General features: G+C 46.0%; 1 protein-coding gene across 5 annotated transcripts in view; it reads right to left on the minus strand.

The window, feature by feature from the left end:
- Positions 1–21399, minus strand: part of MYH11 (myosin heavy chain 11) — a 126399-nt gene that overhangs the window by 42502 nt on the left and 62498 nt on the right. For 3 of the 5 annotated variants that reach the window (XM_061208072.1, XM_061208074.1, XM_061208075.1), the window contains exons 5-10: positions 20112–20214; positions 18472–18492; positions 16123–16215; positions 12906–12969; positions 10912–11010; positions 7551–7694 (exon numbers count right to left, since the gene is read on the minus strand). In XM_061208072.1, coding sequence (XP_061064055.1) covers positions 7551–7694; positions 10912–11010; positions 12906–12969; positions 16123–16215; positions 18472–18492; positions 20112–20214 — 524 coding nt within the window. The remainder of the gene's footprint in view (positions 1–7550; positions 7695–10911; positions 11011–12905; positions 12970–16122; positions 16216–18471; positions 18493–20111; positions 20215–21399) is intronic. The other 2 variants (XM_061208073.1, XM_061208076.1) reach the window with 1 other exon arrangement.

A 21399-nucleotide genomic window follows, 5' to 3' on the forward strand; every position in this document is an offset into this window, starting at 1 on the left:
CAAAGGACTCCAAATGCAAACAAGAACATACCATATAAGTCCCATTTACAGAACGTTCAAGAACGGGCAAAACTATGCTGTTAGAAGTCAGGATGGTGGTCATCCTTGACTGGCGGAAGCTACTAGAAGGAACAAGATGGAGCTTCATGGGGTCTGGTGGTATTCATGTTCTCTTACTTATAACAGGTACTAGTTACACAGGTGTGTTCAGACACATGGGAAGGGATGGAAGATGGATGGATGGAAGATGAATTGATGGATGGATGAAAGGAAGGAAAATGGATGATAGATGGATCAATGAAGGGATAGATAATAGATGGATGGATCAATCAATGGACTGATGAATAGATAGATGGAGGAAGATGGATAGATGGATGGATGGATGGATGGATGGTTGGTTGGTTGGATGGATAGAGGGAGGATTGATTAATGCAAATGCGTGGCTTTAGATTAACTCAGGTGTAAATTACCCAGGATTTCCAAGAAGAAATCACTGTGTTCCAAGAACAAAACCTAGAGATTCCAGCCTCCTCTGGTTCCTTAGGCCAAATGAGGGGTGACAACCTTTTACAACAGCTGTCCTCACACCTGGCCCAGCTCAGGAGGAGAAAGGCCTAGATCAGCCACCCATATGCTCCCATTCCCCACTGCAAAAATCTACACCCAAAAGATGAACAAAGCTTCTGTTGATAGGGCACAGCTGAGGCAGTTTCTTTAATACAATCTATGAAAGGGGTTTAGTAAACTGTCAAGACCAATACTCACAGTTCTTAAACTGAAAGTCTAAATTAGGATTGCTGGAATGCCTGCAGAGCCTGGGTAAGCAGTGAACCTCGGCACTCAACCTGGGCACTAGTGAAATTTTGGCCCAGATAATTTGTTGTGGGGATATCCTATGCATCATTATAGGCTATTTAGCACATCCCTGGTCTCTAACCACTAGATGTCAGTAGTGCTACCCTCTCCCAAGTTGTGACAACCAAAAATGTCTCCAGACATTGCCAAGTATCCCCGGGGGGCCGACTCACCCCTAGCTGAGAACCACTGGTCTAAATGAACAAAGCAGATTGATGGGGACTGTGGGGACTCAGGGGGGCCACAACCCTGCGTGAAAGGGGAGAGTTGCTACTCCAATCATGGCCACAGGGGAGGCAAGCCCAGAAATGCCAGGCTTCTGATTTTTCCAAAGATGATGGAAACCCAGATTTTTATGTGAAATCTACCCAGGTTTAAAATTAACAACCTTGGGGCTTCCCTGGTGGCGCAGTGGTTGAGAGTCTGCCTGCCAATGCAGGGGACACGGGTTCGAGCCCTGGTCTGGGAGGATCCCACATGCCGCGGAGCAACTAGGCCCGTGAGCCACAATTACTGAGCCTGCGCGTCTGGAGCCTGTGCTCCGCAACAAGAGAGGCCGCGATAGTGAGAGGCCCGTGCACCGCGATGAAGAGTGGTCCCCACTTGCCGCAACTAGAGAAAGCCCTCGCACAGAAACGAAGACCCAACACAGCCAAAATAAATACATTAATTAATTAATATTAAAAAAAAAATTAACAACCTTCATGGCTGTGGAGGCCAGTCTCTCTTGAGGGCTCAGGCACTGCTGGTTTGCACTTTCTGGTATAGATAGCACTGTCACAGAAATAACAAAAGAATTGTCACCACTCCCAGCTCACAAGAGCCGGTGGACAGCAAAGTGCAAAGTGGAGAGGGCTGCCCAGATAGCAAGGGTGGCAAAGGCTGGCAGTCTGGGGCAGTGGTTGAAAGCATGCACTCTAGTGTTAGGAAGTCCAGCTTCACCTTGCTGAGCCTCAGTTTCCCCACCTGCAAAATGGAGAGGGTAACAGCAGTACCTGCTTCATAAAGTTTATATCAGGAGAGATGCTGCAAACCAGGGGCCTGGCCCAGTAGGTGCTAAATAGAAGTAGCCACCCGTAGTGGGTTGACTGGTGGCCGCCCAAAGACATGACCATCTGGAACCTGTGAATGTGACCTTATGGAAACAAGATCCCTGCAGATGCAATTAAATGAGATCACCTTAGATTAAACTGGTGGGCCCTAAATCCAATGACAAGTGACCTGATAACAGAGAGAAGAGAAGATGCACAGGGCAGAAGGAAACATGAAGAAGGAGGCAGGTTGGAGTGATGCGTCTACAAGCCAAGGACTGCTGGCAGCCACAGAAGCCGGGAGAGGGGCCTGGGATGGATTTTCCCTCAGAGCCCCCAGAAGAAACCAACCCTGCCCACACCTTGGTTTCAGACTTCTGGCCTCCAGAACCATGAGAGAATAAATTCCTGTTGTTTTAAGCAAACAAGTTTGTGGTAAATTGTTACAGCAGCCTCAGGAAACTAATACGCCACCCTTATTACTGAGGAACAGGAAACAGGCTTTCCCAACATGTGGCAGACATACCACATGTACACAGGGTGGATGATTTTAGGCGGCATGTGAAACTTTTAAAACATTTCAATAGTTAGGTACTTATTCTAATTTATTTCAAATTGTATAACCAGGACACATACTTAGTGATTGTACACAACTGTTGTTTAGGACAAAGCCCAGAGTGGATGGGGCTATAGAAATCCACCCTATGCATAAAAATATTCAAACAATGATGATACAGATGAAACCCAGAAGTGGCATCAACTGTGAATGACTGACATCTGGAAATGGACCTAGACAGTCCCTGGGAGGATCTGAGGACGACACTGGAGTTAGCTGGCAGGGGTTTGTATCTTGGCCATGTTATTAGCAGCTGTGTGACTTCAAGTCAGGTATTAGCCTCTCTGGGCCCATTTCACCATCTGAAGGCCCATAAAAACACCTGCTTCATAGGGTTGTCATGAGGATTAAATGCATAGCACCTAAACCCGGGCAGTGCTCAATAAACAGTAGTTGCTATGATGTCACAATGATTATGATGGTCTTATACTGTTCCTAGCTCCCTGTGCAATCTAGGGCAAGTAATTCTCCCTTGCTGAAGTCCAGGAACCAGAGGAGACTGGTCACCTGGAACCTCATGCAGCTCCAGGGCTCAGGCCTGACACCACCCTCAGCTCCCCATTTTCCTTTGGCTTCTTTGGGGAGGGTTGAGTAGCCCTAGATTTATAATCAAGGTTGGTATACACACTGGTCTAAGTCCGTGTCCCGTGGGTGTCAGCCATTTGTACACCCTCATCCTAACACTTGTTCTATAGGCATACCATCTGTTCTACTATTTACTTAACATTTTTCTTTACATTCACTTCTCTTTCCTATGATTCACTTAAGTAGAAAACTTTATCTTAAGTGAAAAATCAGCTTCCCTTGCCATAAATAGATGGCAACTATAAAAATAAATATAGGAGGGCTTCCCTGGTGGCACAGTGGTTGAGAATCTGCCTGCCAATGCAGGGAACACGGGTTCGAGCCCTGGTCTGGGAAGATCTCACATGCCGCGGAGCGACTAGGCCCGTGAGCCACAATTGCTGAGCCTGCGCGTGTGGAGCCTGTGCTCCGCAACAAGAGAGGCCGCGACAGTGAGAGGCCCGCGCACCGCGATGAAGAGTGGCCCCCACTTGCCGCAACTAGAGAAAGCCCTCGCACAGAAACGAAGACCCAACACAGCCATAAATAAATAAATAATTTAAAAATAAATAAATAAATAAAATAAAAATAAAAAAGGGGATTTAGGGCTTCCCTGGTGGCACAGTGGTTGAGAATCTGCCTGCCAGTGCAGGGGACACGGGTTTGAGCCCTGGTCTGGGAAGATCCTACGTGCCGCAGAGCAACTAGGCCCGTGAGCCACAACTACTGAGCCTGCGCGTCTGGAGCCTGTGCTCCGCAACAAAAGAGGCTGCGAGAGTGAGAGGCCCGCGCACCGCGATGAAGAGTGGCCCCCGCTCGCCACAACTAGAGAAAGCCCTCGCACAGAAACGAAGACCCAACACAGCCAAAAATAAATAAATAAATAAATTTATTTAAAAAAAAAAAAAAAGGGGATTTAGCACTCTTAGAGGAAAACATAGGCAGAACACTCTTTGACATAAATTACAGCAAGATCTTATTTGATCCACCTCCTAGAGTAATGGAAATAAAAACGAAAATAAACAAATGGGACCTAATGAAACTTAAAAGCTTTTGCACAGCAAAGGAAACCATAAACAAGACGAAAAGACAACCCTCAGAATGGGAGAAAATATTTGCAAACGAATCAACGGACAAAGGATTAATCTCCAAAATATATAAACAGCTCATGCAGCTCAATATTAAAGAAACAAACAACCCAATCCAAAAATGGGCAGAAGACCTAAAGAGACATTTCTCCAAAGAAGACATACAGATGGCCAAGAAGCACATGAAAAGCTGCTCAACATCACTAATTATTAGAGAAATGTAAATCAAAACTACAATGAGGTATCACCTCACACCAGTTAGAATGGGCATCATCAGAAAATCTACAAACAACAAATGCTGGAGAGGGTGTGGAGAAAAGGGAACCCTCTTGCACTGTTGGTGGGAATGTAAATTAATACAGCCACTATGGAGAACAGTATGGAGGTTCCTTAAAAAACTAAAAATAGAATTACCATATGACCCAGCAATCCCACTACTGGGCATATACCCAGAGGAAACCATAATTCAAAAAGACACATGCACCCCAATGTTCATTGCAGCACTATTTACAATAGCCAGGTCATGGAAGCAACCTAAATGCCCATCAACAGACGAATAGATAAAGAAGTTGTGGTACATATATACAATGGAATATTACTCAGCCATAAAAAGGAACGAAATTGGGTCATTTGTTGAGACGTGGATGGATCTAGAGACTGTCATACAGAGTGAAGTAAGTCAGAAAGAGAAAAACAAATATCGTATATTAACGCATGTATGTGGAACCTAGAAAAATGGTACAGATGAACCGGTTTGCAGGGCAGAAGTTGAGACACAGATGTAGAGAACAAATGTATGGACACCAAGGGGGGAAAGCCGCTGGGGGGTGGGGATGGTGGTGTGATGAATTGGGTGATTGGAATTGACATGTATACACTGATGTGTATAAAATTGATGACTAATAAGAACTTGCTGTATAAAAAAATAAATAAAATAAAAAAAAAAAAAAAAAAAAAGGAAATATAGCCCTGACATTTAAGACCTTTCATTGTGGGACAAAAAAGGTCACCTACAAACTTGTGTTTCTTATTACAGTGGATTGGAAATTCTTATGCCATTACTTTCCCATGGAGCGTTGTACTTAAAGTCACAATTATGTAAATCATATTTCTGCTACTTGTTACAGTCTCTGGACTTCTGAGTGTAATTTGTATCTCTTTTAAGGTACCTGTCATGATGTCACTATCTGTTTCTGTATATGGCCCTTTCCACCCCATTAATTGTTTTTTTTTTTTAAAGATTTTTTTTGATGTGGACCATTTTTAAAGGCTTTAAAAAGTCTGAATTTGTTACAATACTGATTCTGTTTTATGCCTTGATTTTTTGGCCGCGAAGCATCTGGGAATCTTAGCTCCCCGACCAGGGATCGAACCCTCACCCCCTGCACTGGCAGGCGAAGTCCCAATCACTGGACCGCCAGGGAAGTCCCGAAAAAAAAAAAAAAAAAAAAAAAAAAGGGATTTAGCAAATATCTGGCCTTCAGCAAGTACTTAATCATCAGTTGTATTTTTTTTTTAAAACAAAGATTAGAAGTAAAAACTGACTCATGTTCCAAATAAAATGAATCATTCTTGCAGAGCTGATGTCATTAAGGAAGGGATGCTGTAAGCACTGGATTCTGAAGTAGGATCCTGGCCAAAATCCACAAACACCACCCATTTGTTATCTCATTCATGGAGCCTTCTTTTTTCTGGGCCCCAAGTTATCTCTGAAGGAGCTGCCCTTCCTTATACGTTTCATTTTGGCAACTGTAGCCATTTTTCTGGGGCTCCAAAGGGGTGTGGGCGTGGGAAGAAAGCGAAATTTTCCACAATCTTGTCCTGGTGTTCCCAAAAGAGATTAACCTTGAGTATTGAGGCATATCTAACCCAGAAGAAAAAGTGTTTCTTGCACAGTATGGAAACCAGAAATATCTCTATGAGCTTTCCTATTCTCAGGACGAAGTGTGTTTCTTGGTCATTGGTTGATGATATTGATCAATATTGGTCCATCACCAGAACTACCTTTCCAGGAAGAACCCAAGTACACCTACTGCCTCAATTACTCCCCCTCCCCTCTGCCTACATGTTCTCAATGAGGCCAACAACCTCTCTACCTCCAGCTCCAAGAATGGAATCGAGACCCCCCCATAACAAAGAGACATAACAGAGCTTTCTACAACCCTGGCTCATTGTGAGTAGCTCAGGAATATGCATGTCAACCTAGGCAATGTGACTCCATTCAGGGATGCAGGCAGGGAATCCACTCTGCTCATTTCTGCTGGACATAAACCCAATGGATGTAAGGGCTGGAGCCACAGCAGCCATTTTGTTGCCAAGAAACTACTGCCTACTTAAAGACAATGTTGTTGCAAGACCAAGTTCTAAAGACATTCTTTGAGTCCCTAGAATTTGCTGTTCCTAAAACCAGTATCCCTGAATTTTTCAGCTCTATGAGTGAATCATTTTCCTTTTTGCTTAAGCCAATTTGGTCACTTGTAACCAAAAGAGCCATAACTCATGCAGCCACCTTTCTAAAACACCAATAAACCACCTAAAGTAATATTAATTTTTCTTCTTCTCCTTTTTTTTTGAGGGAGTGGGGAATTCAGAGAGCAGAAATCTGTCCTGACCAGAGAAAAGTCCCTAACTAATTCCAGTGGTCCTGAGGCAGGAAAGACAGGGCCGGGCCCAAGGACAGCCTCCTCATGTATAGGCATTAGGCAGAAGGCAAAGCCACCTCCTTGTTTTGCACTTAATGAGGCCATGACATATGGAGGAATGGTATCTAACACAGAAATTTTGTAACATCTGAGCAAGAAACTGACCAATAAAACTGTAGAGCATGCACAATAAAAATGCACAGGTTGCTGATGACCCTATAAGACTTTTCACCTGTGGCGCTTGACTAGCAAAGGAAAATTTAAGGGAAAACATCTCTTAGAGCACACGTACAGTGGTTTCAGCAGAAAAATGCACAAGACTGGGGGCTGATGCAACCTGGTGTAATCCAGGCCACACCTCAGCCTTCCCCTCAATGAACATTCCACCCCTAATCAAAAAGGCTAAACATTCCACCCGTTCAAAGGGCTAAAAATAAGATAAAAGGGGGATCAACAACCCTGCGGGGCACCCCTCACTCACGAGGATGCCCACACTCTTCTTCGAGTGTGTAATTTTCACTTCTGCACTAAATAAACTTCTTTGTTCTCTTGCTCCTCGGCCTCAGTATGTGTGTGTGCACGTGTGTGGGTGTGTGCTTATTTTTTTCCTTAGTGCCTTATGTTCCTTGCCCAAATTCTTTTGGACGAGTTGAACAAGAGCCTGGACTTTCGGTAAAGCTTTTCTGGTATCAGTACCGAGAGCAGGCACCTCGCTCTTCTCACCAGCACCCCGCCTCAAGGTGGGGAGACTTACACAGCTGCTCCTCGTCATTGAAGCCCATGATCGCCATGGCCTCCACGGTTTCCTGGAACATCTCATCGTCCTGGGCTGCCGGGATGGGCACAAATCCGTTGGAGAGGAATGTGTAGTTGCTGAAGCCCTCCAAAAGCAAGTCATCTAGAAGGAGAGGAAGACGGGGTGGTGGTCAGGAAGGCACACTTCTACTTTGAACAGGAGACAGGAACCTGGTAAAGGGTCTGGCCCATCATAATTTCTTTCCCTTTCCCAAGACTTGGACAGTTTAAACCTTCCTTCTGCTTCATCGCATAGAAGCCATTACCCACCTCATACAGTGGTGCAGGTTGTGCACTGCCCCAGGGTGCCTGGCAGCTGAAATCCAGCCTTGGCTCCACTTGCTAAGCCATGACCCCTGACAGGACATTGCATCTACCCAGAGGAAGATACACCTTTATCTCAATTGCCCAAAAGTACCCTGCCTTCAGGAACAAAGCTGTCTGAAAAGTTAGATTAATCTTTATCCATCCATTTATTAAACTTTTATCAAAATCACACATACACATGGATTTTAAAAATCAATGACTGAGGTATTGATATGAAGCTCATACTAAGAGCCTGAGAAATGCAACTTGCAGCTTCTAGTCAACACTGATCAAACAGAATTTAATGTGAACTTGACGAGCAGCCCGAGGGAGGAAAAAGGCACCCTCGTTTTACAACCTTCATCAGCATTTGTCCCTGAATCACCCCAGTTTTTCCTTCTTTAATAATCAAATAATTCTCTAGCTGTATATGATTTTACCATATATATCTTTTTGGACATCTAATTAACACTGTGATTTTTGTTCTATATATGTTGTGTAATAGTTGATTTTGTCCTATCTTCACCAAACATGTTAAGCTTAATAAATATATTTATGAGAAAAAAATTAATTACTATCTAAAGGTTTATAATAAAAACACCAATTGCTTGTCCCATCTTTTCTCCAACTCCTACCTTACCCTACAATAACTGCTTTTATCTCTTTTAACTGTTTTTTTCTGGTAGTTATCATTATCTCTCTATATAATAGGCTTACTATATATTACTTTTATATATCATATTAATGGCTACTTCTGGATATGTCAAAATTAGATATTATCTATTGACTTCCTGCTATGGTGGAAAAAGATTTAGTGCTCTTACAATTGCTTTTACAATTTAGCCTCCCTCTTCTCAAACTATTTCTAGCTGAATCAGTAGAAAAGGCTTATATTAGGGATTGGCAAATCTGGTCTGCTGGTTATCTTTGTAAATAAAGATTTTTTTTTTAATTTAATTTTTATTTTTTACACAGCAGGCTCTTTTTTTTGAATTTTATTTAATTTATTTTTTTAAATAGCAGGTTCTTTTCTTTTTTGAATTTTTGAATTTTATTTTTATTTTTTTATACAGCAGGTTCTTATTTGTAAATAAAGTTTTATTGAAACACAGCACTCCCATCTCCTTGTCTATTTTCTACGGCCGCTTTCATGCTACAATAGCAGCCAGAGTTGAGTAGTTGCAAGAAAAACCAAATGATCCCCAAAGCCTAAAATATGGACTATCTGGCCCTTTAGTGAAAATATTTGTCAACTCCTTGTTTATGACATCTATTAAATATTATTCTCTGAAAAGTCATACTCTGTAGTTACATTCCTTTGTTGTTATTCATCCCTTTCTCTCCCAAATTTATAATTGCTTCCTTTTTTCTTATACTATTTGCTTTTATGACACTGTCCAATATATCAAGTGTCCTCTTCCAGATCAATCTTTAATTAGGCTGGATTTGATTATACGTTTGCAGGGAATTCAGCAAGATGCTCTTCTTTTTAAACAAAGGGTTTTCCTGGGTCAAGTCACTAGGAAGCTACTTGATAAACTCGAGGTTAAGTTGACCCGAGACACCAGTTAAGCCTTTGGATTAACTGAAATGCCTGATTAAAGTCACAAGGATTTGAGTCTTTGCCAAGATTTCATTATCCAGACCATGGATACATGTGGAAATATTTGATTCCCCCTAAAAGCCTAACCTCTTCCCACATCTATCATCAAGCATACAAGTGGTTCCTAGGGATCTCAGTTGTTGACTTTATCCTCTCTTGATTTCTGGAAGACCGGAGGCAGAGCACAAAACTGGAACCCAGGTTACCAAACAACAAAACTGTTGACTTTGGTGCCAAAGAGGTGGAAGAAAAATATAAACGCTTCTCTCTGGGCCACACCATCGTGTCTGCACTATAACTGCTAATTTACCTATGTGCCACTGTCTAACATCCATTCCGCCTCCCCGCTTTTATCCAAAATTGCTCCAGATGCCAAGCCAACAAGATTAAATAAGGAACTCTGCTTCCCCTAGTGGTGGAACGTTGCAATACACCTCATCACAGCAAAGGTACCAGCCCACACGTCCTTTTGGTAATATTCTAAGCAAAATAATTAACCCCGGGTCACAAAACTGAGGGGAAGCAAAATTTGTACTGTTCTCCTAAAATTTAGGACTTAAACTTATTACTAGAATGTAGACCATACTATGTACTTGTATTGACTAGTATACTCCTTTTTTCAGCTGTGATTTATATATTCTTTGCAGTTAGTAGATTAACTGTTCTACATGCCTAGAATGTATAATTTCCTATTGGAGTCTGGTATACAGTATATAGTTTTTATGTGAAAAATATTTTCCTTACAACAGAGGACAGCAAACTACAGCACATTCTTATTTTTGTAAATAAAATTCTATTGTAGTATAGCTTTGCCCATTGGTTTAGGCATTGCCTATGGCTGCTTCTGCATTACAACAGCAGAGCTGAGTAGTTGTGACAAAAACCGTGTGGCCTACAGAACTTAAGAGATTTACTATCTGGTTCTTTACAGAAAAATATAGGTGACCCCTGCCCTACAAAAAGGTCAATTCAAAGTTATTTTCAAAACAGGAATAATGAAAAGTGCTTGGTTCCACTGCCCTTCCAAATTCCTTATAAAATCAGAATGCCTCTTAAATACCTGTAAGTTCTGTAAATGTGCAAATATGGCAATTGTCTTTCTCCCTTCCTGGAAGGCACAGATTGTGTCTATTTGGACTTGATGTCGTCCAGTCTAACTGGGCTTGATTAATTAATTATTTAATGCCTAACTGAAATGGACATCTACTATGTCACATAGTAGGTGCTCAGTAAATGAGAATGACTGAACAGAAGCCACACTCACTCACATAAAGGAGATGCTGCCCAGAGATGTGTAGCTCTTCCCCTGGCAGGATCTCAGACTCTGTGTTAACAGCCAATCGATTAACCCTGGATCATGATGAAAGGGAGGGCTGAGATCTCCCAACACACATCCTTGCTCATCACTTACTTCTCATCTTCTCCTTGGCTCCAGCAATCAGATAGTAAAAGATGTGGAACGTCCTCTCGTCTCTGGCTTGGCGAATCGCCCGTGACTTTTCTAGCAGATCTGGTTTGGGAGGAGTTAAGAATCCCAGGGATACCACGTGTACCTCTTGTGGGAACATGACCTTCCTCCCCAATCCTTGTCACACCAGCTGCTGGAGGGGAAATCTCCAGGACCCGGGAGAGGTTCCCTGGAGTGTTCTGAAGAGTCTGATTGCTGGGGCAGAGTCAAGCCATTCACGCCTGGTCCACATGAGTTGACCTTCCAGTTCTGGCTCACAGATCCAAAATGAGACCACTGGGTGCTGCTGGCAGGCCCCAGTGCCGGGGAGAAGTGAGGGGAACAGAGTGGGGAAAAAAGCATAAAAAGACAGGAGTCAAAGGACTCCAGGATGAAAGACTTATGGGAGGGGCATGAAATGAGATGTTTCCCCAGCAGCCATCACCAACTCCTCTTCTGTAGAGTAAGCTGTCTTTAGATATTACAGAGTAAAAATAATTACACCCTCTATGATTTGTTAATCCCTGTGCTAAATGTTTGACGTACATTTTCTCATTTAAACCTCACAAACTATCCTAGAAGCTAAGTGCGAATATTATTTGCATTTTCAATATAGGGAAACTGAGGCCCAGGGAAGCTCGGGGAAGGCTCATTTCCCAGGAGCACAGAGCTAGGAAGTGACAATGCCAAGTGTCTGCGGTGGCCAAAACCACCCCAGACAAGGGGCTGGGCTTCAAGAGCTGGGTACCAGTTCTGGCTGGCTAAGTGACCTTGACCCAGCTGACTAGCTGCCTAGCCTCAGGAGACTGTAAACATGACCCACTAATCAATCTAAGGAGAGCTGTTCTGCCATGGGGGGAGGGGATGGTGGGGAGGCACATGGGTGGTTGGGCTCTTGTACCAGGTGGATTTCCCCATGTAAGAACCAGGCTCTACTTGACTATAACAAAATCTGCAAAACCCTAACCAATGAAGAATGAATGATCACTTCTTCTCTGTGCCCCCAAATCCATTGGATTAGACTGTGTCCCCCCCGCAACTCTGTCATGTCAGGTCATGTAGACTAATTTCTCCTCCCAACGCCTCTTATTATACAGGGTCACAAACTCCCATCTGCAATTCCCAAATCCAGAAACTTCTGAAAACCAGAACTCAGCTGGTGGCCTTACCTGTTCTGAGCCCACACGAGGCTATTTATGGTCTCCTTATCCCCCCGGTAGGAGAATATGGGTGTCTTTTGCTGTATCTCATTTAATCCCTGCCCAGCTCTGGGAGGTGGGGATGGGGCCTGGTCAGTTGACCCCAGCCATGCCCTGAGCCCCCTCTGGGATGCTAAGGAGCACGAGTGGGCACTGGTGGGCTGGCGGAATTCTGATTCCTTAGATTTACAGAAACAGCTTCCTGCTTACTTTGCCAGAAGCAGGCTGTTCCTCTGGGAAAGTTCTGTTTCCATTGATGTCCTATCTGTGGGCTGGAGCTGCCCTGTTCCTAGGAAGGACAAGGGGTCCGGGTTTAGCCTTGGACCCTGGCTCGAAAAGGATGAAGCAAAGTTCTCACGATAGCCGATGCTCAACCAGCGCTTATTCTGTCATGGTTCTAAGAGCTTTACATGAATTAATTCACTTGATTCTCACGACACCTCTATGAGGCAGGTATTATTATCATCCCCATTTCACTGACGAGGCACAGAGAGGTTGAGTAACTAGCCCAAGGTCGTTCAGCTAGGAAGAGGTCCACTCAGAATCAAACACAGGCTGCTTGAGGTCCCCAAACCTGCGGACCACCACACTACAAGGCTTGCTGTTAAGGGAAAACAACCCCAGGGGAGATTTGTTCTGGATGGCACCCAAGCGCCTGGGGAGAGAGAGGTGGCTCTTGTGCCCCCCTCAGGCTCTGGGCAGGAGGTTGGTGGGACCAAGGGTGGGAGTCCCAGGTGGCCCAGGCTCAGTAAAGGATACATGTCTCAATGTTGGCTCCCACGATGTAACCCGTGACGTCAAAGTTGATGCGGATAAATTTGCCCTGCCAACAGGAAAACACAGTTCATGGTGGATTCCCCAGCCTCAGCCCCTCACCCTCATGCTGCAGGCACGTGGGGAGAGAGAAGTCAGGGAACATTCAAGGGAAAAAGAGAAAAACCAGAGAGAGGTTCTTGCAAACACTCAAGAATCTCACAGGTCAGCATCTCCTGAGCTGGGAAGATCGAGGGCCTTATGGCGACAGAGGAACTTAGAAAACACTTTCTCAAATCAATTTCACTTGCTCTTGCAATGACCCTCAGCCCATCATAGCTCTCCCCATTTTAAAGGTGGGGAGACTGAGGCCAAGAGAGCTAGTGGGACCTGCCCAGTGTGGTAGTGCTCCTAAGAGGTAGAGCCATGAGTAGAAGGCACGTTTTGCCACACCCAGTGGCTGGAGGCCTCCCCCGCTGTCCCCCTGCCCAGAAACACGCTGGGCCTCCATGATCAATCAAGCCCAAGTTCATCCAGCTGCGAATTAAACCGCTTCTTTGGGGCAGGTGAGCATGAACAGTGATGCCAGGGAGCCACGCTATCTGAGCAGACCCTGCATAGGAGGCTCTGTAGGCAGGGCTGGGCCATGCCCCCAGCCCCGGGGCCCATCAGATCTCTCCACTTGGAAAAGATGCCAATCCACCTGCCTTCTGCCTCAGCCGAACCACAAAACCAAGGACAGCCAGGTCCCGCATCTGGCAGCACCGGCCCTTTTCCTGCTTTCTTAACAGCTGACAAAGGATCGTATCCTTACCGCCCTCACCCACCTGTGATTACATGGTGGGAGGCACCATCCCCTAGGCTTGCTTGGGCCTCGACAAAACCCTCACTCTTTCTCCATCAGGAAGTGAGACAGACAGTAGGATGATTCAGGACCATGAACGTCATTGCAACTGTAACAGAGGAACCTGCTGGTCCTGGAGCCATCTTGCCTTCCTCCCGAGAAGGCCTGGGGCACCAGTGAGTGGGGACATTTCAGGGATTCACTTTGAATTTGCTCTCATTTACTGACATCCTAGAAACTCTGCACTGGGTTGCGACGCACAAATGCAGTGCTTCTTGGTGCAGCCAACACAAACCCCACAGGGATTCTGGAAATCTGGGGGAGGGACTGGAATTGTTACATGACGGTGGCAGCTACTGCTCTTAGTGGACAGGGGCCAAGGATGCTGGGCATCCTGCAATGACCAAGAGAGTCCCAGACACCAAGCGTTAGCCACCTACCCTATGACTTTCAAATGTCCCACCTGACACTCACAGAGGTGAAAAACCTGTTTATAATTAGCTGAGCCTAGACCCTAATGGTGTTTTAGATAAAAACACACAAAAAATGTTAATGTTGTTCTCATGTAGGAATGTCATATCCATGTAACTCGAGAGCAAATTGTTCTTTGGTTCAGAGCTTTCCAAAGAGTATGTCATCATTCTGGAAAATCCCATCCCATGGCTTCAGTCCCCAGACAAACCTCCCCTTGTCTCAGCCTGCATTTGTAGCTGTCAAGGTCACAGTGATTCTGGATATAAATGCAAGTGTCTGACTAGTTCATTGTGTCTTCATATGTGGTCTGGCCCGAGAACTGATATGCTGAAATGCACATTTTAATTATGAATTGTTTTATTTCTCCTTCATATTATAGCAAGGGCATTGTGCTATTTTTTTTTTTTTAATCTGATGTGTGTAGTAGGTGATGTTATCTATGACTCTAATTTTTCAGGGAAGGAAAGGGAACACTGCATAATTACTTGTAATAAGAAGTGGGTCTTGGGGTTGACAAGGCTGGGGCCCATGCGTGTGAATATGCAGGACACAGAGATACCCACAGAGCAGCTCTACATGGGCGGGGCAGAGGTTTCCACAAAGAGTTTTTCACAGGGTCCCATCTGGTGACTGACAGTTCAGAGGGGCACCCACACATCAGAAGGGGCCTCCTCACTAGTGGAATTTAGATGCAGTCTTTCCTCCAAATTTCCTCATCAAAGTATCTTTCTGGGCTTCCCAGGTGGCGCAGTGGTTAAGAATCTGCCTGCCAATGCAGGGGACACGGGTTGGAGCCCTGGTCCGGGAAGATGCCACATGCTGCAGAGCAAAACGAGGCCCATGTGCCACAACTACTGAGCCTGTGCTCTAGAACCTGCAAGCCATAAATACTGAGCCCTCATGCCACAACTACTGAAGCCTGTGCGCCTAGAGCCCACGTTCCACAACAAGAAAAGCCACCGCAATGAGAAGCCCGCGCACCGCAACAAAGAGTAGCCCCTGCTCGCATCAACTAGAGAAAGCCCACGCACAGCAACAAAGACCCAACACAGCCAAAAATAAATAAATAAAATAATTTTTTTAAAAAGCATCATTCCTCTTAAAAAAAAGAAGTATCTTTCTGACTCTCCTATGGAGTGGAGGCCCCCACTTCTTTTGTACAACAAGATAATTTTTGTCTAAGTGTCATCAACCACCTGTGTTCAGGGTTCTCCTGCCCCCATTAGGCTCAGGTGAGAAAGGCGGGGGGTGGCCCTTGGAACCTGGGAAAGCCTGTGTGGGAAGTCCTGCCTCATTGACTGTTGGCTCCCCAACTAGGCCACAAGCTTTGTGAAGGCTGGAACCACGTCTGAATTGTTTGCTGTCTAGTTCAGGGTCTGCTATACAGTAGGCGCTTAATGAAAATGAGCCAAGCAAAGAGAGAGAGAGAGAATGGTGTGTGTAAAAATGCCTGCCAGAATGATTGTATACAGTGGGTGCATAATAAATGTTTATTGAAACTTGCATGTGCTTGGTACATAGTAGGTACTCAATGCATGTTTTGCTGAATAAATAAATGAGTATTGGGTATAAGTGTCTAGCACTTACTAGGTGCTCAGTAAATATTTACTGAATGAATATGAACGTCAAATTCTAACAGGGAGCCTAGTATATAGCAGATGCTGAATGAATATTTGTTGAATGAATAGTGAGTGAATGAATGAGGGAGTGAGTGGCTGGAGCACTTGCAGGGTTGTAAGGTCAAGACAGAACTGGAGATGCAGAGCAAAATGCTGTTGCAATGCACACCTCCATCCCTTCAGCCTCAGACGTCCCCTGCACACACATACTCTGCATTCTCAGGCAGGAGGTGACACCAGGGGACCCGAGCCTTTTCCAGAAAACCCATGTGGCTTTGCTACTTACAAATCGTGAGGAGTTGTCGTTCTTGACAGTTTTGGCGTTGCCAAAAGCCTCCAGGATGGGGTTTGCTTGTAGAAGCTGCTTTTCCAGCTCACCCTAAAATTCATTCATATCTAGTTATTGGAGAAAGTGACGCAGACACTGACAGCTCTGCCCTGGACAGATGTTGTCACAAAACTCTGCCCTTAACCCACGGGTTGTCTCCTATCCTATCACCTACCCATCTGAGACCCCCAATGCTAATGTCCAGATTTACTCAAGGATTTCAGAAGAGAAACAAATGTCTGAGCTCTCTTATAGCCGGGACATCTGTAAGGACATCACCTAGGAAGGCCACTTTTTCCTAGATAGGGCCTGCTCATCTATGTGACATCATTGCCACTGAGAACTGCCACACTGTACAACACCAGGATGTCATTTACATCATAGTGAATCCATGGAGTTGTGCAGTGCACAACCTGCCCTGCTGTACACGGCAGTCCTGCTGCTGCTTATGTTTGACAAGCAGCTTTCTTCAAGCTAAATCACTACAACCCTTCTCCTGATGGTTTTAGTGCAATTTTTTAAAGTTGCAATTTTTCCTTTCTCAGGACCAGTTTTCTGAAGTCTCCTATGGAAGACAAGTAAGGAATGCGCAAAACCCACCGGAAATACTTCAAACCGACTGCAGAACAAAGCTTCAAAGCAGGTTGCTTGAGCTCCATTCATCAGGTTAAATGCAGCTGAGACTGTACACAGCCCATCGGCCCCCACTGAGGGGGCTCCTGTGCACAAACGCGGTCACGTGATTAATTGTTGCAGGAAAGGGCCAACAAGGTAAATCATGCCAGGAAGCATCGAGCTGCTCTCTGCCTATCCCCACGACACGGCGGCTGTGGACTGGCTCAGCGGCTCTCCCACCCAGCTCCTCCTCCAGGCCGACCCTGGGAAGTATGGGTCCTGAGGGTTTTCTCCTGTTTTCTCTGCTGGTTCCCCTGTCCTCTTTTTCAGGGCAGTTGGGCTGGGCTAAAAAGAAGCTGGGAAAGGTTCAGGAAGGGAAAAGGGAGTGCACAGCTTTCTCCCTGCTCCTCTATGCACCAGGAGGGCATCATGGGTGGCTGTCCCTAAAGGAACAGAACAGGAAGCCACTAATTTACGTGTCTATTTATTCACATGCCCTCCTCCTTCACAGCTCCCAAAGAAGATGAAAGTGTCATCTCTGTGAAAATCCCAGCCACAGTGGAATCCCCATAATTGGGACTTGTGGAAATTTACAATGAGAGCAAAGGGCTTTGCTTGACTAGTAGGAAGAAGACCAATGGGGTCACTTCTGTCAACACAAACTTAGGGTCCCAATATCCCCAGAAAAAAAGGTCCCTTCCTAGAATGGGAGTTCCAGCTGCTGGGGCCAAAAGATCCTTCTCAGGAGAGCTTTGAACATGGAGATCTGGTCCAAACCACTCATTTTATGGATGATGAGACAGTGGCTCAGAGAAGTTAAGTGACTTGGCCAAAGTCACACAGGAGCAGGTCCCATATAAGAAGCCTGATTCTCCTTCTGATTCATCCATGACACTGCCGCCCAGGTCTAACTAAGATGGATTGAGTGTGATCCTAGCACACGCTAGGATCTCTTGATCTGAGGGTCTCTTCCAGGCTGGGACCCATATGCCAGCCCCCCAAGCTCTGAGTTAGAGATGAGTTTACACTTGCAGTGGTTTGAGCAGGGCCCGGTTGTGCGTCGCAATAGCTGGGGCCTTACCGTGCCACCAAAGCTAGTGCATCGTGAACACCAAGACTCCCGTTTCTGGAGCCTTGGGTCAAGCAACCGGCATTCAAAGACAGACACGCACTGCACACACATGCACAGGGACACACCAGTGCACAGGGGACAGGGCTCAGGGGAGATATTTAGGGATGATGGCAGGGAGTGGGGAGAGAGGCATGCCACAGCAGTGCCATTAACTGACTGTCAATCAAGCCAGGGAAGCTTTAGGGCCAGAAGGTCCTAAAAGGCTCAACCAGACGGGACAGACGTCTCCAGGGCCTTCCAGTCAGGGTTACCGGTGGTGGACACATTGGTGGGAAGGGTAATGGGATCCATTCTGAACTGGGGAAATCCATTCCCGGCTGGAGGTCAACCCTGGGAATTCCAATGGGTCCTGCGGGTGGCAACGCGCCCCACACCCCACACTGACATCGGACACCCGCAGGACGGTGTTTCAGTGCGTTTGTAGGTTTGGGTTGTGAAACTCGGGGATCTTGCCCATTCTACCATCAGCTACGGGGCTCAGTGGGTGCGACAGGAGCATGCACATCTAAACACACTCCGTGCCTCCCGTACACACCAGGAAAACACTCCCAGTTACTCACGTAGGCAAAAGATGGGCCTTGCTGTGGTTGAACAATACAGTATAAAACAAATGTCAGTGTTATTTCCATCACACGTACATCAGGGTCTGGAGAATATACGATTTCAATCCCCCCGCTCAGACAGCCTGGATTCTCCAAGATTCTCCAACTAGGAAAGCAGCAACTTTTCTTGGATTCAATTTCCTTTCTGTTCTGCTGCTTTCTTTTCTAATTTCTTAGAGATTCAGACATTTCAAACGTTTTTTAATTGCTGGGGCCGAGGTGCACTCTTTAAAACTGTGTCTCATGAGACGCTGTCTGAGATGTGTTCTCACACACAGAGAAAAAAGTATCTGGTACATAGCAGGTGCTTGATAAAGATCAGTCACTATTATTAAGTATTACTATTACTTATCATCACTATTCTAGGAAAAGGAAAGGCGGTGGGAAGCAGTGTTTAACTGCCATGTGAACTTTGGCGCTATTTGTTCCTATACACGGTGCCAGAGACAGTGTGGGTTTCCTGCGTCTGTTTGAGGGAGGAAGGTTCCCCAGGCTACAACCAGTGCCCACCCGAGATCTCCGAGGGCCTCCAGACAAACTGGTCTCTGTGGCTGCTCCAGTGTTGCCTCCGAGCCCCAGAAGCAAGATCCAGAGTGGCAGGAACCAGTGACACCCCAAGCCTTCTTCAGGCCTCCGCTCTGCCATTCCCCTGCCCCCACCCCAAACCTTCACACAGAGGCACTGGCAGGTCCTTCAAGCAGCCCCATTGCTTGTCGCCTCCTCTGGGACAGACGAGGCAGGGCTAAGACGGAGGAGGAAGAGAGGGATGGACCCAAGAAGGGATGATTCTAGAAACTTGCTCTTCTTTTCCTTCTAAGCCCTTAATCAAACTGCATCATCATGGGTTGATCTGCATGATTATTTGATGACTATCTCTCTTTCCCACGAGTCCAAAAGCTCAGTAGCTAGAATAACAGTGCCTCTTAGCCTCATCGCTGGACCCCATCCTGGCAGCGCCTGGCATACAGTAGATGCTCAGTCAAGGGCACTGGACCAAAGCCCGTATGCTGAGTGACACCAATGTTCCCATCCCCTGGGGTTCCCATCTGAGGGACACATGGAGGAATGACGGGTGTCCCTCAACACTAGGGAATTTACAGAGATTCAGTTCAGCAGTAGTTCTCGATCAGGGGTGACCGTGCCCCCCAGAGGGCACCTAGCAATGTCTAGAGACATTCTTGGTTGCGTAACTGAGGGCAGGGGTTGCTACCAGCCTCCAGTGGGGAGAGGCCAGGGATGCTGCTAAAAATCCTCCAAGGCGTAAGACAGCCCCACAATTACTCAGTCCAAAATGACTTTGGTGCCACGGTTGAGAAGCTTTGATGTCAATCAAGACTCCTCCTCTCATTTCACAGGAAAGGACCCCTCGGGAGATGATCCTGGCTAAAGCGAGAAATCACCTAGACCCAAACGGGCCCACCTAGGAGGAAAAACATCCCTCTGGTGAGCTGTCTGGGGAGGGGCAGTGAAACACAGCCCTGAGTCCTTACAACGCCGAGTCCTGGCCTTCTCAACGGTGCTGTCTCTCCCTCGGTCAGCCCACGAGCCCGGAGGCCCATGTACTAAGTCGTGGCCACAGGGCAGGAACTACCACTCACCGTGATACTTGTGTCCTTCTTGCCCTTGTGGGAGGAGGCCACCACGGCCAGGTACTGGATGACTTTCTTGGTGTTTTCAGTTTTCCCGGCTCCAGACTCGCCTCTGAAAGACACGGGAACAATGACCCACTGGAGACAGCCCCACGCAGGTGTTCTGTGGGTACTTTTCCACAGCTCCGTGCCATTTGCCAGATGGGGAAACTGAGGCTCCCAGAGGGGAGGAGACTTGCCCACCACTGGCAGAGAGCTGGGCTGGGTTTCAAACCCTGCTCCATATCTCAATCCACTCCTCCCGAGAGGATGCGGGAAAGGATGTAGATGAAAAGAGTAAAAGAGAAAACTGAGTTTTCCTACCAAGGTCCAAACTTAGGTTTATTTGGAACTGTCTACTTTTAAAAATAAATACTTCGTTTTCTAGAGCAGTTTTCAGTTCACAGCAAAATTGAGCAGAGGTACAAAGTTCCTATACGTCCCTGCCCCTGCCCCTTGACACACAGCCTCCTCAACCATCAACATCCCCCAACAGAGTGGTACACTTGTAACGATAGATGAACCCACGTTGATGCATCATTGTCACCCAAAGTCCGTAGTTTACATCAGGGTTCACTCTTGGTGTTGTACATTCTATGGGTTTTGACAGCTGTATAATGAAATGTATCCACTATTACAGTATCATACAGAATAGTTTTACTGCAAATTATCTATTTTAAAGACATTATTAGGGACTTCCCTGGTGGTGCAGTGGTTAAGAATCTGCCTGCCAATGCAGGGGACACAGGTTCGAGCCCTGGTCCGGGAAGATCCCACATGCCACGGAGCAACTAAGCCCGTGCACCACAACTACTGAGCCTGTGCTCTAGAGCCCACGAGCCACAACTACTGAAGCCCACACACCTAGAACCCGTGCTGTGCAACAAAGAGAAGCCACTGCAATGAGAAGCCTGTGCTCCACAACGAAGAGTAGCCCCCACTCCTGCAACCAGAGGAGGCCTGCACACAGCAACAGAGACCCAATGCAGCCAAAAATAAATAAATAAATAAATTTTAAAAAGAAAAAAGAAAGACATTATTAGCCTTGTTAGAGATGGAATGATCAGGCAAGAGACTGCCTTCCAGGAAGGACATAAGTACCTCTCAGAGTACCAGGATATAAGGTAAAAGTTTTAGAAGCTCCCCTTACAAAAAAGGAGAAGGAGAAGGAGAAGAAGAGGGAGGGGGAGCGGGGAGAGGGAGAAGGAGAAGAAGAGGGGAAGAAGAAGAAGAAGGGGATGAAGGAGAAGAAGAACTG

The sequence above is a fragment of the Eubalaena glacialis genome, chromosome 13, assembly GCF_028564815.1.
Source record: "Eubalaena glacialis isolate mEubGla1 chromosome 13, mEubGla1.1.hap2.+ XY, whole genome shotgun sequence".
Classification (NCBI taxonomy): domain Eukaryota; kingdom Metazoa; phylum Chordata; class Mammalia; order Artiodactyla; family Balaenidae; genus Eubalaena; species Eubalaena glacialis.